Here is a 16,759-nt window from a genome sequence, read left to right as displayed (position 1 = left end):
GGAAAAACACTTACTATGAGCTCTAATTCAAAAGTCGGGTGGCTGTCTATTTTACCACCTGTATTATTACGGTGGTTATCAGTACATTTTAATGTACAAATTAGATTTTGGTAGTTAGATTGGTATACTAACATTATAACACTTAATATATTGTTATAATTTGTAAAATGTACAAGCACCAACACCTATAACACCTGAAACATTTTGACCATAATTTTTAAACACCAAATTTCTGGCAGCTACAATGGCTGTTTATTTTTTACTGTATATTTAATAGTGTATTTTTTGGAGTAGTAAAAATGCATATACTGTATAACAACTATATAAATCTCTGTATAAATTACTGGCAAAATGCCATGTACAAACCAAGAAGGCTAAACAAAATTTATGTGCATTATCATATTCATTATATGAATGCTGTTGCTATCGTTTGCCAAAAACAAACCATCGAATCCAGAATAAATTCAGGACAAATTCATATTCTTCAAGCTAATGTAACAATCTTTCCAAACTGCACTCTCCAATCATCCATCTTCATGCTAAAAAGCATCAGTCACTGAAGTATATCCTGTTAAGCCTGATGTATAGGCTGTTAGACCAATTGCTAGTGTATTTAACTACTAGGGGCTCATTTGGGATTATTGGACAGAGATGCTCCACTGACCCAGTGTGCTGTGATGGAGCAACCTCCAGATGCCCCTGGGGCTTTAGAGGACAGTCATGGGCCAACACTGACCCAGTTTCCAGCTCCAGGAATTCACACATAGCTGTGGGGATTGCATTCGCTTCCCAGTCACTCACAGCAGGCTGGGAGGAACAATTAGAGCATGGGTGATGCTAAAAACACTGATAATGGAAGCGTCCGTAACTAGCCAAAGGTGCTTCTTGAGGTTGATATTGGGACTATTGTGGGGGTTTTCATAAGATGCATTGTATTTTTCATCTTGATATGGTGCTTCCATTGTGCACAACATTGAGATGTTTTGTAAAGCTCTTTAGTACACACACACACACACACACACACACACACACACACACACACACACACACACACACACACACACACACACACACACACACACTAATTCAGTGCTTTTGAATTCAGCCCTCCAGAAACACTTTATCCAGGATTGCTGTTTGTCTGAGGCTTTTGTGTATCACAGACAGCACAGGTGAACAAAGCAGAAATGAATTCCCAGCAGACGGGTTTAATGTGCTCCCAAATAACACCCTCAGGATAGTGATAGAGGTGCTGTCAAAAACAAGATGAGCTGGAGTAAAGAGGAGAAAGAAAAATGGTTTCAAACAGTTGGTCTTAAAAAGTGCACTTGGTTATTTTGATTTATCTTACATTTATGACCAAAAACAGACTGAAAGTGGACTGAAAAGACATTTAGTTACTTCATGACATACATATATCATGAATTGGCAAAATAACCAGGCAAAATTGTGATTTGCTACTAGGTCATTGACAAGGTAAGAAAAGGAAAATATTTTTAAAATCTACTTTAAAAAGCATATGCCACATCAAAAGTACACTGTGTACATGTATATTGGGGACTTACTTTTTTTAAAATACATTTTCAAGGTATTTTTTTTATTTTTATAAACTGAACTAACATTGCACTGTCAGAAAAAATAAAAATTTTTCAGATTTTTAAGATCTTGCCTGACATGAGTCAGTGTCTTACAGTGTTTTACAGCAGTGTGTGTAACACTGCTTCAAGCTACAGTGCCAATGACGCAGGAAAAATGACACACGCAAACAGCCACTTACAGACACACACCATCTGAGAATGAGGCTTGATAAATGAAGCAATAAATTATAGCGCAGATAATAGAATAAAGCCTCTAGCTGGTGTCGGTGCCCGGATGAATTACTTAAAGGGACATTTAGAGGGGGCAGACATTTGTCACTCCACCTAACTAAATGTAATGCTGCTAAAATGAGTGCTTGTGTTCAACCATCACTGAAGGACAGAAAGATCCATGGCATGCATACACATAACCCTAAAACTTATGAAGTAACCGGAACTGCACAAACACACTATCACAACTGATTTCTGTTGTTAGAATAGAAAAGAATCATAACTTATTATTTGTTCAAGCCACTGCTGTAAACACTCAATATACATATACACATATACTGAGTATTCTTGAATTTTGAATGCTTAAAATCATAAAATGACAATAGAACAGAAACATACATGGGGAAAACCATTATAAATGATTATTATAAAGGACCTCTATAAAATACAAAGGACCTTTGCAGACCTACACTCAGAAACATCAGAAACTTGACTTTTAAAATTCACGAATTCGATATGACACAGTGGTGTCACGGTTCGGTACATTCGTTATGGGGGTAATTGCTTTCGTCGCAATATCTTGGTTTTAAACCATGAAGGCGAGCCAATGGATATCACATAAGCAATGTGCAAACTTTGCACAAGTGTTATGCACAACATCTTAATCTCAGTCTATTCTCTATAAGCAGAATTTGAAAGTAAAAACAGAATGACGGAGTAATGACAGACCTTTCTGCATCTGACGCCACATATTCTCTCAGAAACGACGAGACGAATCTACTTTAACATATGCTGATAACAGTATATTATAGCTAACTGTTTTCATTTATACCCCTAATATCTCTCTTGTGGCCGGTACATAGTGAAAAAAATTTGAAGAAACGTATTTCGTGTTAAACAGGTTGTTTTTGAAAGTCTGCACTTTAAATAGGCTAAATAAAGCTTTTTATTTCATTGATTTTTATTGATGACTACAGTGTTAACATTTTAATAAATTGGCCTATTTTTAATTGTATAATAGACCTGTTTTAAAAGACCTTTTTTAAAACATTTTATTTGAGGAGTAAATAGCCTTATCTTTTGTTATCCTCGCAGCACGGCAGTTATGCGGTTTTGCGGTGCAAATTAATTGTAATTGTAATTTTATAATAAAATTGAATAATAAATATAAGTTCATAATAACAATAGGTCTAATAAAATTAAGAATGTTACAGGCCTACATTAATTGGAAATGCCAAATATCTTAATATTGACTATAATTAAATAAATAATCTCTGTTCTACCAAAAGGTTCAATACGAATACGTGTATCGTTACATGATCTTGAAATGCTTTTATACCATATATATATATATATATATATATATTATATATATATATATATATATATATATAATATATATTTTTTTTTTTTTTTATTTTTTTTTTTCTAAATTCAGCTTTTCTTGAAAATGGTATAAAAGCATTTCAAGATCATATAAACCCAACATGAACAAACATAATGTACCACATGCATTATAAATGAGATTTTGTTTTTATTGTGGACATGTCATTGACCCCAATACAAACCATCCAGCCATCAAATCTCTCCTAAGGCACAACTCTTCCCTGATTGGCTAGAAGACGTCACATGACTCATATGGCTTGACACTCATATGACATTGAATGGGGCGTCTGTGATTCAAAGGCTCTACTCATAACATCACATCCTCTGCCTGGCAAATATTACAAATACCACAATTATCAAAAACTGAATGTCCATCTTTAGTAAATCCATTTAGTCTCAGCTCCTGTCCACTGCTAAATGTCCAGGAACAAACGCAGGAATGGCAGTGTAAAATGATTTTATTACTTGGAAGCGCCGCTCTGGTGACCTCTAGATGGCGAGGCCTCATGGAAATGACTGTGATGTGACAAATGGCTCAACATTAGGGTGTATAATTGTCCATTAGTGAGAGAAGTCAGTGCACACAGCTCTGGGAGTTGGATGAGAGTGTGTTAGTTAGAGGATGTGACCTGCCAAAGCTGTTCCTCTGACAGACCACAGTAAGGCTTGGCGGATCTATGATTATCCTAAAGATTTCTAAAACAATTACTGCATAATCACATTTAAAAATCATTTTGCTTCATACAGTATAAAACTAAAATCATAAAAAAGCGTTTTCGTAATAAAATGAAGGTTTACTCAAATCAGTGGTATTTTAGTATCATTGAGATTTTGTTAATATTTGGAATTTTATTTTTAGATTTTCTACTTTCATGTTAACTTTAAAGTTGTATGAATTGTGTTGTGTTTTGTCATTTTAAGTAGTTTCTGATGTTTTGAAATATTTTTATATAGTTTCTTTTAATTTTTATTTTTTTATTTATTTAAGTTTTACTTCTGCTTAAACTAGCAGATCAACATAAATAAAATTAAAATGACAAAAATTTACATAAACTAACTTATATATAAATATATATATATGTGTGTGTGTGTGTGTGTGTGTGTGTGTGTGTGTGTGTGTGTGTGTGTGTGTGTGTGTGTGTGTTTATTGGAATTTATTTTGTATTTTTATGTTTTTTATTTTGTAATTTTTATTTCAGTTAACATGTGCTTTATTTCAAGTAAAACAAGTATTTTTTAAAACAACAGAGAGATATATATATAAAAAAAAAAAAAAAAGGATGACAAAAGATGATTCCTTCACAAATAAGGCATGACTTTGACTAAGTTTTACTCATCACAAGAACAATATCAAGTCTAGACCAGTTTTAATGACATTTCCTAGCCTGGAAAACATAATTCTGAAAGTCCATGGCACTGTATTTCCAGAGAGCTGTACTGTACCTGTGATGGCGTGGTGAGAGAAGGCCTCCACGTAGGTCAGGTAGTTGTGTGGACAGTGTTTCTTCAGCCACTTACACACGTCCTGCTGGGTCCAAAGCACCACTGGTTTACATAAGCTGGACAGCGTTGGGCTGGTGTGGTACACAGTGAAGGCCTCTCCTGGCTGGATCTGTGGAGCGAAAACATCTTTATTGTTACCTTATCTCAACAGAAAAAAATTATATGTAGCCCATATGTTCACCAGACCATATTACATCCAGGTTTAAAATTAAAAAAGGTCAATCTATCATACTAAAAAACAACAGATGGATTAGTAGGCATAATGAATATGGAAAAACGGCGTGCTTTCATATCTTCAGGGTGCTCTTACAGTGTACTTTTTTCTGTGAGCGCGCTAATTAAAACAACTAGCACTGCATGCTTCTGTGTAAACAATGCTCTTCTAATTATACGCACACTTTGTTCTGACTGCTGGTATGAGCAGAAAGATTCATCAAAACACACTTTTATGGCTCTCTGCTGCAGAGAAATGTAATAAAACCCTTTACTGGGGTGTATTACGCTTGTCTGAGAGCATGATGAAATGCAACGCTAGTTTGTGTAAACTATGAGAGTAAACACTCACAGGCCTGATTTATTTAATTGTGACTACCATAGACCTTACATTGTGAGACAAATCTTGGTATGCATGTGCAAACATCTTTATAATGTCTTATTTCTAAAATGCAAAGTGAATATGCAAATTATGGAAAATCATGGATGTTTGACAAGTATGAGAATAACATTATTTACCACCAAAAAAGACCACAAGAGTTTTAGACCACATAACACAACATCATTTAATATTTAAGAAACTGAATATATGGAAGCCATCACTCGAAAGTCGAATGTCTTCTATCTCCGATGTTTGCGATGCATCTTCCAGATCACTTACAGGGACCATGTTTCGAATGTGGAAGTATACCATCGCACCGACGCAAGAATGCCATTTTCATTTTGCTGGACACATCTTATGCCTTCCTGACCATCAGCTACTCAATACACGATACTCTGGCAGCCTGCACAAGGCAAATGAAAACAAGGACGACTGAAAATCACCTGGCAAAGGACTTCTATGGATGACCTGAGAGTAGGTCCGATATTCCAGTGGAATTAAGGTTATGAAGCGACGACAATACTTTTTGTATGTGAATAAAACAAAAATAACAACTTCATTCAACAATTTGTCTCCTCTGTGTCTCTCCACATCACTGTAGAACCATTTTGGAGAATATCCGCTGAACACAGGTAGCTTATGCTGCTTGCGTTCAGCTCATTTTCTCCAAAATGGTGCTACAGTGATGTGGAGAGACACAGAGGAGACAAATTGTCAAATATAGTCGTTATTTTTGTTTTCTTTGTATACAAAAAGTATTGTCGTCGCTTCATAACGCTACGGTTGAATCACTGATGGCAGATGGACTAATCTGATGATGCTTTTCATACTTTTCTGGACCTTGACACTGTTATTTATTTGGCAGTCTATGGGACAGTCACAAGCCTCCCTGTTTTCATCCAAAATATCTTAAATTGTGTTCTGAAGACGAACAAAGCTTTTACGGGTTTGGAACGACATGGGGGTAAACGAATAATGATAAAATTTTCATTTTGGGGTGGAGTATCCCTTTAAAGTAACAAGGAAATGAGGAACACCAGGAGACACAATCAACTCATTAAATTACATAATGACTACAAATTGAAACAGGAAACTCGGGAGATAAGAATTAAAGCATAAATATTTAAACACAGGACGAAATCAGGAACATGTATTAGGCTACATTAAACCGAATGCACTGAATTAAGGTGTGCTCACTTTTACTGTTGTTCAGCAAAATTTTGCTGGTAAAATTGAGCAATTTCATTCTGTTTAATTTTGTTGTGCATTTTTGTCTTTTTCATTTTCTTTTTTTTTTTTTAAGTGTGCATATAGATTTTTTTTACTTTTTTATGTCAGTTTTAGCTTTAGTTATTTTGAACTTTGAACCTTGACAACAAGCAGAAATTAAATGATTAATGATTTTAGTTTTCATTTTAGTTTAATTAATGGTAATATCCCTAATAAAAACCCACACAATCAGGATAACAACACAGTAAAGCTGCTTGTTTGAAAGTGGCATCTGTGTGAGCTGTGCTTCATATACAGTATCTCTACACTATTGACAACTGACAATGAAGCAAAATAGATAATGTAATGTACGGAGGCCACAACCATCCCTTCAACTACACGTTCCCTGACCCCAAACTTTCCACTTATCTCAGTCTCTATATTTGAACTAAAAGAAGTGAATATGTGTTTCAAATGAAAGGACTATGGTTAGTCAGAAGGATGGCAGTTCTTGTAGCAGAGGGAGTATTTGTTGTCAGGAGCTGCAGGTCACACATTAATCAACACCTGAAGACGGAAGCTCATTTTCACTCAGGAAAACAGACAGGCATTGAGTTAGGTAGCAGACAAAACACAACAGACGGAACGAAAGTGAGAAAGATACAGATTCAGACATGGACCATTTTATTTCCTTGAAGAGTAAGTGAAAGCCGTCACAGAACAGGATTGGAGTAGATGGCTCAACATGCAGGACTGAACTTGTAAAAGGCTGATAACATGATTCTGTGTGAAAAAGTGAGAATGGCAAACACAGAAATGAAACAAATGAAAGCACAGCACAGGCCAGAAGCATTCAGCTGACAGAATATAATATAAAAGAGAAAAAGAGAAGTCACTTAATCCTCTGCATATTTTTTCTCTGTGTGTAATGGGAGTCATATTTCGGCTGGGTCTCTTAAAGGGATAGTTCACTCAAAAAAAATATAAAATAAAATAAAATAATAATAATAATAAAAAAAAAAAAAAAAAATAATAATATAAAATAAAATAATTCCATTATTAAGACCCTCATGTTGTTCCAAAGATTTTTTATTTATTTTTCTTCTTCTTCTTCTTCTTCTTTTTTCATTTTGTTTTTTGTCCATACAAGTGCAAGTCAATGCGGTCCAATGTTGTTTGGTTTCTTCAAAAATCTTCAAGAAAGTAAATCATTCAGGTTTAAAATTACATGGGGGTGGGAAAAATATGACAATTTACTTTACATATTCCAGTGAACATCAAAAAAAAAAAAACATTTATATAAATTTAAAAAGAATATGCTAAAAATATATATTAATATAATAATATTAATATAATAATAAACTGCTGCAGAACACAAGCTACAGGCTTGCAATTGTGTTTAAAGTATTAATTAACTGTCAGTCAGTAGCTACAATAACCTGGGAAACAGAGTTGAATGGTTGAACCTGAAATGCATTCATCAAAATCTGTATAAAACTGAAATTATATCATTTACTCATCTACTAATTTTCCCCTAAGAAGTACACAAAAGATGTGGCAGTACACGTGTGGCATTATTCTAAAGAATAACTTTTTTGTAAAAGGGAAAAAAGTGGTAACAGTGTTGCTTGCAAAATGTGGGACACAAACAGAGATAATGCCCTTCATGAAATACATTAAATTGCACTGTATATTAGACAATATTTATCTAACATATAGTTCTCAGATGGGTTTTATTCTAAAGAAACCGTAATGGCACAGCACAGTGTATCCTGTCCATGGAAAGTGGGAGATGAGAAGGAGGATGAGACAGAAAGCAAAGAGGATCTGGTGAGTGCTGCTAGTCGCCCTCATCGTCACCATCAGCACCTCCTCCTCCCTCTCCTCCATCCTCTGCTCCCACTTTCCCAGCAATCCATCACCCTCTATCTCTCCCCAGCCATCCTCTGGGCATTACACAGCCACCCTTGAACCCATGAGACCTGATTCTGTCCAGCCTGAAACATACAGTCATTAATAATACACAGGGGATTGAACCTGTAAGGAGAGGGGCGGCCCGATCTGGGCGGCTATTTTGTGAGATGAGTCTGAATACATCAAGATGATGCGTGATTAGAGGAACAGCCATGTCCTCCTCAGCTATTTATATACACTACCATTCAATAGCTTGGCGTCAGCATGATTTGTTTTAAAGAAATTAATGCTTTTCTTTAGCATGGATGCATTAAATTGATAAAAAAATAATTCTGTAATTTCTGTTATTTTCTTCAAAAAATCCTAAAAGAAATCATGGTTTCCACAAAATATCAAGCAGCACAACTGTTTTGATACAAATTAATAATAATAGTTAATAATAATAATAGAAAATGTTTCTTGAGCATTAAATCAGAATATTAGAATGATTTCTGAAGGATCATGTGACACTGAAGACTTGAGTAATGATGCTGAAAATTCAGCTTTGATCACAGGAATAAATTACATTTTAACATATATTCAAAGATAGAAAACAGATATTTTTAATCTTAATAATATTTCACAACAATTTTACTGTATTTTTCAAATAAATGCAGCCTTTTTGAGCATAAGAGACTTAAAAAAAAAATATCAACCTCAAAATTTGAATGGTAGTCTGTATATGCTTAATGAAAATGTATGTGCATAAATAAAATATATACTATTGATGTTAAAATATTGGGTTTAAATATAAAACATACAGTCATCAAAATTTCAAAACTTTATTTTTAGTCGTGTTGCTGTCTATGGAGGGTCAGAGACCTCAATGATTTCATCAAAAATATCTTAATTTGTGTTCTGAAGATGAACAAAGGTCTTCCGGGTTTGGAACAACATGAGGGTGAGCAATTAATGACAGAATTTTCAAGATAAATGGTATCAAGTTCAAGTGAGTGAATTTACAGTATGAGGTACAGTATAATCTGTACATGAGCACTACTGAGTGCATCAAGTTCTGCTGGCAAATTATTTCATGTCTTTTTACTTCATATTTCCTCGAGGGCGCATGTTCTGAACCTCTGCTATAAATTCGTAATAAGTGTGATCAGATTATTCAAGAGTCTCTTTTCAGTTTTCCCTCAGAACATCCCAGTTGACCACGAGGTTCTTCTTTCCATCTACCCTCTTTCCAACCTCCAAAATCTTCCCTCCTCAATTTTTTCTAACTATCCCTGAAACTCTCCTTCAAGCATTCTAAATCTCTCTCTTCCTTTGTTGTCCATTTCTATCTGTCTCACTCTTTCTGTATATCTGTTTGTGTCTCAGTGTCCCTCAGTGTTATTCTCTCCTCCTGTCCTGGTGGTGTATCTCTGATTTCACCCGCTGGAGCTGAATCAGGGATTAAACTTTAAGGCACAGGCGGGTGACATGCATCTCTTTAATATTCTGCCTGCTCCCTCGGTCTTAGAGACCGTTTTGCTCTTGTAACCTCAGATACAATCAGAGCTCAAAATGAGTTAGTGGACTCAATCTGAAGCACACAGCAAGTCTGTTACCATGTAAATAGGTGATGTAGCACTGACCTTGTTGTGCTGCTTGTTTCTCACTCTCTTGACTTAAACACAAGATTCTGCTTGTGTTTTCTAGTAAATCCAGTGATTTCTGCCTAATGCTTTCCTGCTTGTCTGTTCATTTCAGTTTAGTTCAGTTCATTGTAAGTTTATAGTTCAATTTCGTTTACTGAAGTTCAGTTAGTTCAGTTAATTTATTTTCAAATTAGTTCAGCATCATTTAACTTAAATCAGTTCAGTTCATTTCTATTCATTTCGGTACAGGTCAGTTCAGTTCATTGCAGTTCAATTCAGTATAATATAGTTTACTTTAGTTCAGTGCAGTTTAATTAATTTCTATTCAGCTGAGTTTAGAATAATTTAGTTCAGCTCAATTTAATTTATTTCTATTCAGGTCTGGTCAGTTCAGTATGTTTGACTAAATGGAAGTAATCAGTTCAGTTCAAATCAATTAAGTTCAATAGTTAATAGTTAAGTTGATCATTTAAACCATAAAAATGATTTAGTTCAGTATATTTGCATTCACTGTAGTCCAAGCAGTTCTGTTAATTTCTGTTCAGGTCATAATCAAGCTTCATTAGTTCAGTACAATTTATTTCAACTTAGTTCACTTCAGTTTGATTCATTTCTGTTCATTTCAGTACAGGTCAGGTCATAAATCAGTTTAGTTCAGTATAATTTAGTTGACTATAGTAGTTCCATGCATTTAAATTAATTTATATTCAGCTGAGTTCAGAATAACTTAGTACAGTTCAATTCATACTGAGGTCTGTTCAGTTCAATTCAATTCAGTTCAGTATAATTTAGTTCTGGTCAGTTCAGTTAATTTTATTTTATTTCAGCATAATTCAGTTCACTGAAGTTTAGTTCATTTTAAGTCATTTCTCTTTGGGGTCAGATAATTTCTATACAATTTAGAATAATTTTGTTTAGTTCAATTAATTGAACCAACTTCAAATCACTTCTTTCTAAACCTGATCAAGTCAGATTTGTTCTGAATTAAATTGTTTAGTTCAGTTCAAATCAATTCAGTTTATTGTTAATACAGTAATAGATTTAGATTTTTTTTAACTTTAATATTCTTTCAAACCATAAAAACAATAGCTTACATTAAATTCTCCAAATTATTAATTACTCAATATACATTTTGACTTTGGAAAATGATGGTTATTAATCAGCTGTTAATTAGTCTAGCAACAATAAATTAAAAATATAAATAAATAAAACACACTGAGACACACCAAACCCATGTATACTGTACATATACAGTATAAATAATTAGAATGATATGAAGAAATACATTAAAGAGAACAGATAAGAATAGAGGAATTCAATACATTGTGCACATCTAAACATTTTTTCCATGTTCAGAGTCATTTTTGCCTCAAGCCCTGGATAATTTCTGACACTGCTGTAAGTTTTCAGCAAGTAAACTAGCACTCTAGCCATAATCTTTTTTTCTTTCTTACATCCTTTCAATCAATCAGTGTTGCTCTTCCGTTCATCCTTCTGTCTGGTCATGTCATGCTTCAACACAAGCATAATCTTTCATACAGCGAATAGGTAGAACCCCCCCACTCCCGCTTGTCTCTCCATCTCTCTTTTCTTCTGCAGACTGCCTCCAATCCCACAATCCTTTGCGCCAGGACAGCTTACATGCATAAGAACTCAATGATCCCTCTCAGCCCTGGTGACAGCAGACTGATATGAGACTTTAGACGCGGGTCTGCATTCATTATGAGGTTCCCACAACATCTGTTCAGACACACAGGGCAAAAAAGCAACTAACAACTCAAAATCATCTTTTTCATTTTCATTGGAATCCAACCATTTATCCGAGATGAACTGAGAACTGTATGCTGATGTGAAAAAGATTGAGCCATTCAGCCTAATTAAGATAGGCTGGCTAAGTTTGCTGACTTTTGGTAATCTGTGTGCTTTTCGAAATTGTTTTGTGCCGCTGATGGGGTCGGCAACCTTCGCAGTAATGAGGAAACTAAACAAATCTGGAGGCCAATCTCCTCTGGCTGTCAACCTCAGGTAGCCTCATCACAGCTCTGCTTTAATGAACTAAACCCACTGCATGCTAAACAACATTTGTATGGCACTGTTCCCTTGAAGGAATCAGACAGTTTGCTTGTTTTCCTTTTTCCATTAACCCTGTATTTAGTCTGTCTTCCTCATTCTCTTGTCCCTTTCATCAGTACTATTATGTGCATATAAGACTTTACACTAACAGAAAATCAACTGTGCTGCAAAGTCAGGTATTCACAAAGCAAAAGCAGCCAGAAGTCATTCATTTTCAATGAAAGATGGCCATTTCTGGCAACCACTGCTGAGGTGCTGTGGATTACCACCAATGCGGCAAATTTTTATTTTGTTGTACTTTATTAGTAAGAGCATTTTTGTGAGATGTTGATTCATGCAATGATAACCATTTATCTTACGCTATGATGCATTATGTGCTGCTACAATTTATATTAAAGCGCAGTGCAATCCAGAATTTATTTTAAGCTGGAAGTGCTTACTAAAAATATCTTATTTTACCATTAATATATTCCATTTTCAATCTCTTTTTCAGAAGCTGTGGCCAGTGGTGCAGACAGAAATGTCAGGGCAGCAGCAGGAACACCTACTGAAACCAAATATACAGCCACCTGGTGATGTGTGAACACCTCATAAAGATTTAACTGCCCTCACTGAAGCCATCATTAATGTGCGTGTGTTGTTAGAGTAGTTTTAACACCACGTCACTGCTGCTGAAACTACATTTGCATTACATTTACATTTATTCATTTAGCAGACGCTTTTATCCAAAGCTACTTACAAATTGAAGGATACAACAAGCGATTCATCATAAAAAGGCAAATAAACACAGGAAGTGCTTGCAATTCAAAGTTTCAGACATTGTTCAGATTAGTAATCTGTGCAAGTTATTGAAAATTGTTTTGTTTACTCTTGTTGTGCATTTGTATGAAGTTTGGACATTGCATTCAGCAGATAGATCAATTCGTGCAAATGGGCATCGCCAGACAAATTAACTTATATTTTTGGAACATTTTGACAAATCAAAATGAGGATATGGGGATGATACATGCCAAGTATTGTGCAAATCAGATAAACAGCCTAGATCAAGTTTGAACAAACATATTAGAATAGATCATAAAAGTTAGAAATTCTTGAAAGGGCATAAAGCAAGGATTAAATTAGCTTTTTATAGTCCGACCAAAATTCTTTTGATTCATCAAAGCAAATCTTTTGATCGTGATTCTATTGTCATGAGTGCCTGGAGATGATATGTGAAGTTTTATGTGCATTGGACCAATGTACGGTGGCCGTGAAGGGCAAAACAGATTACAATTCTGAAAACAAAATAACAAATTACAAACGCAAATGCTAATCTAAAAAATAAAATAACAATTCAGAAAACACAATGACAAATCCGAAAACAAAACAATAAGTCAGAAAACAAATCAGACAAACTGGAAGTGGTAGGTATAGTTTGAGACAGTGCCACTGGTTTGGGATTACTCACCACTGACTGGACGAGACATCTGTCAATCAACATATACAGAAAGAACCAGCCGAAAAACAGCAGAGTCGTGGTAGAAAGTTCGGAGATGGTTTTAAAGTAGCTCGGTTTAAATTTATTGTATGAATTGCGCTTACTATGGAATAAAACATACAGAGTGTCTGTTTACACTTTGTGCAAATAACCTGCCTTATTAGCATTTTGGTACTGGTACTTTGTCGGCTCTAGTGGTGCAGGTGGTTAAGTGTGTATCTTTGGCTTTTTAACGCGATCGACCTGAGTTCGATTCCACCTTTGCCAAACTTTTTTTCTCCCTTTTCAAATCTCGTATTAGCAATCGATTCTATTTACACTAAGTGAAAATAGCAGTATTTTTTAGCAATATGCTGTTTACACTAAGTGCAAATTCCTATTTACACTATGTTAAAATAGCAGGATTTGCTATGTATACTACTTGTTGCAAATAGTGGCAATTATCTGCTCTTCAGTATTGTAGTACATTATAAAACAGTATGCAGTAATAATGTATTAAGTGTAAATTATAATTTTAATTCAAATTATTAAATGGATGCCACCTTATTGGTACAATAAACCCCTCCCTACACCTACCCTAACCCTACCCTATATTTTATTTTCACCTTTTTGATTATTTCCTTAAGTTTTATTGAAAATAAATGCCTTTACGATGTGATACGAGATTTGAAAAGGGAGAAAAAAAAGTTCGCAAAAGGTGGGATCGAACCCCGGTCAAGGACACACGTTTAATCACCTGCGCCACTGGAGCTGAAAAAATACTAATGCCAAAGTGCCAATAAGGCAGGTTATTTGGACAAAGTATAAATAGACACTCTGTATGTTTTATTCCATGGTAAACGCAATTCATATAATACATTTAAACTGAGCTATTTTAAGACCATCTCCGAACTTTCTACCAGGATGTTGATTGACAGATGCCTCATCCAGTCAGTGGTGATTAATCCCAGACCAATGGAGCAGTCTCAAACTATACCTACCTCTTCTGGTTTGTCTGATTTGTCTTTGTGTTTTCTGACTTGTTATTTTTTTTTAGGATTTGTCATTGTGTTTTCTGGCTTGTTATAATGTTTTCTGAATTGTTGTTGTGTTTTCTGAATTGTTATTTTGTTTTTTAGATTTGCATTTGTTATTTTGTTTTCAGAATTGTAATCTGTTTTGCCCTTCACGGCCACCGTACCAATGACCTAGGAGGAGTTCGAAAAACAGATTTTTCAAAAATACAAAATGATGGAAAAATTACAAAAGTGAAACCATCAATTCATTGGGAAAAAAGTTAATTTGATTATAGGCCTTTAGGGTTCTGAATATATGACCCACAATGCAAATTTCCTTATTATAGCGCCACCTACTGTCTGTGATCCCACCAAGTTTGGTGTCTCTATGACTTAAGGTCTCTGACCCCCAGACAGTTTTAGGGCAGAAAAAGAAATATTATTAAGAAGAAAATCCTAATAAACACAGTAAGGTTCCAGCACTTTGTGCTTGGACCGTTAATAGGAGGCAATACTGGTCCTAAAATACAGTACTTATTCACTACATTACTTTTTCCAAAATCCTCACTTCCTTTTCTTCTGACTAGATAACTTCCGAAAAATATTTTACACCTTAATGAAATGCAAAATGAAAAATCAAGAACATCTTGTGGGTAATTAAATAAACCACTTGAGAAACCATTCTCGTACATAGTTCATTAGTCATGGTCATGGTCGTCCTAATTATTTCTATCCTTGACAATCTTGCCAACAGCAATCTGACACTTTTGCTCACCTTGAAATAACAAAAGTTTATCCCTAATCATTCCCAGCCCAGTCTCTAGCCAAATGCAGTAAATTAATGTTATCTTTAACACAAATCCCATCGGCAAAACTCATTTTCATGCCAGGACTGGCCCCATGAGATAAGCCTTGTTAGAATAAGCCACAACATAACATCTTGCAAAGGACATCATTTTGTCACATTAACTGGACTCTACCCACAACCTCTGCCAAGTGCAATCTTGTGTAATGGAAGTTTAATCTCAGAATATGATCTGGTACTGATGGATTCATGACCACCAAGTCATTTCTATGACTGTATTGTGATTTCACTGGAGACTGGGCTTGTGGGACGGCCAATTAGACAACAGGACCGGCTGCCGGGAGGCACGCTTGACTTCTGCTATACGATTACACAACATTCTTCATAATACCAGGTTGCGTCTCACATGGCCATAGGTGATATGATATAATACTACATGCATATGAATGGTAGTGTCCAGGATGTTTGTGGAATATATTCATTGAGGAACATCACAGAGGAGATATTTTGACAAAAAGCTCATTACAACTGAGTACTAATTGTCTTCAAATGCAACCGTAATTGCATATGGGAAGTAGGGGAAACATTTTATGACTCAAATTACCTATTATGTTTGGATCTGATATCATTTACACTGCATGTCTGTGACTAAAAAAATGAAGTGTGAATATTTTTTTGTGTTAATATATTTTAGCATAACCCACCAGTTCTTTAGCATTATTCAGGTGCTTTAAACTAATAATACAACAATATTATAAGATGCCACCAACCAACAATGATTATTCCATCAATAATTCATAATATTTTTGTGTAAATCACACACATACATATATAGAGAGTCTACAAAACAATAAACCAACCAACAAAACAAAAAAAACAAAAAATTCACCAACCACTTGTTTTTCTGGCTTCAGACTTTCAGATTTTTTAGTCATACAGGTGCTGATTCTCTCATTGTCTCTGCTGGTAAATCACTATAATATAATATTATAATATAATATATAAAACAAGAACCTGTGGTGTGATATGAAAAATAATAAAATAGTACAGGTTTCAGTTACCTGGATGAGTGGTCTGATTCCTGAAGCTTTGCCATGGATGACCACGAACATTAGAAAATATCAGATTGCTGAATGTTGAATCAGGGTTAAGCAGTGAGCTGTGTAATGTTTAAATGCTGTCTCTTATTCTAATTTAAAATGTAAAGAGAATGTTAAGCAAACCTTTAATAAGGTGATTTCCCTCAGAAGTGTAAACAATGGCTCTGTGGAGCCAAAGACTATAGAATACCCAAGACGTATCACTCGTATAGTTATGGGGAAAAATGCAACACTCAGTATGGCCACTCTATCTAATGAAGCCCCGCCTT

The 16,759-nt window shown here is 34.9% G+C and overlaps 1 protein-coding gene across 1 annotated transcript in view; it reads right to left on the bottom strand.

The window, feature by feature from the left end:
• Positions 1–16,759, bottom strand: part of LOC109071699 (sterile alpha motif domain-containing protein 10-like) — a 70,392-nt gene that overhangs the window by 23,255 nt on the left and 30,378 nt on the right. Inside the window, exon 3 of the mRNA XM_042750485.1 lies at positions 4,638–4,806. Within this exon, the coding sequence (XP_042606419.1) occupies positions 4,638–4,806 (169 nt within the window). The remainder of the gene's footprint in view (positions 1–4,637; positions 4,807–16,759) is intronic.

The sequence above is a fragment of the Cyprinus carpio genome, chromosome B23, assembly GCF_018340385.1.
Source record: "Cyprinus carpio isolate SPL01 chromosome B23, ASM1834038v1, whole genome shotgun sequence".
In the NCBI taxonomy this organism is placed as follows: domain Eukaryota; kingdom Metazoa; phylum Chordata; class Actinopteri; order Cypriniformes; family Cyprinidae; genus Cyprinus; species Cyprinus carpio.
The sequence above is the reverse complement of the archived record's forward strand: the minus strand, read 5'-3'. Positions and strand labels throughout refer to the sequence as shown.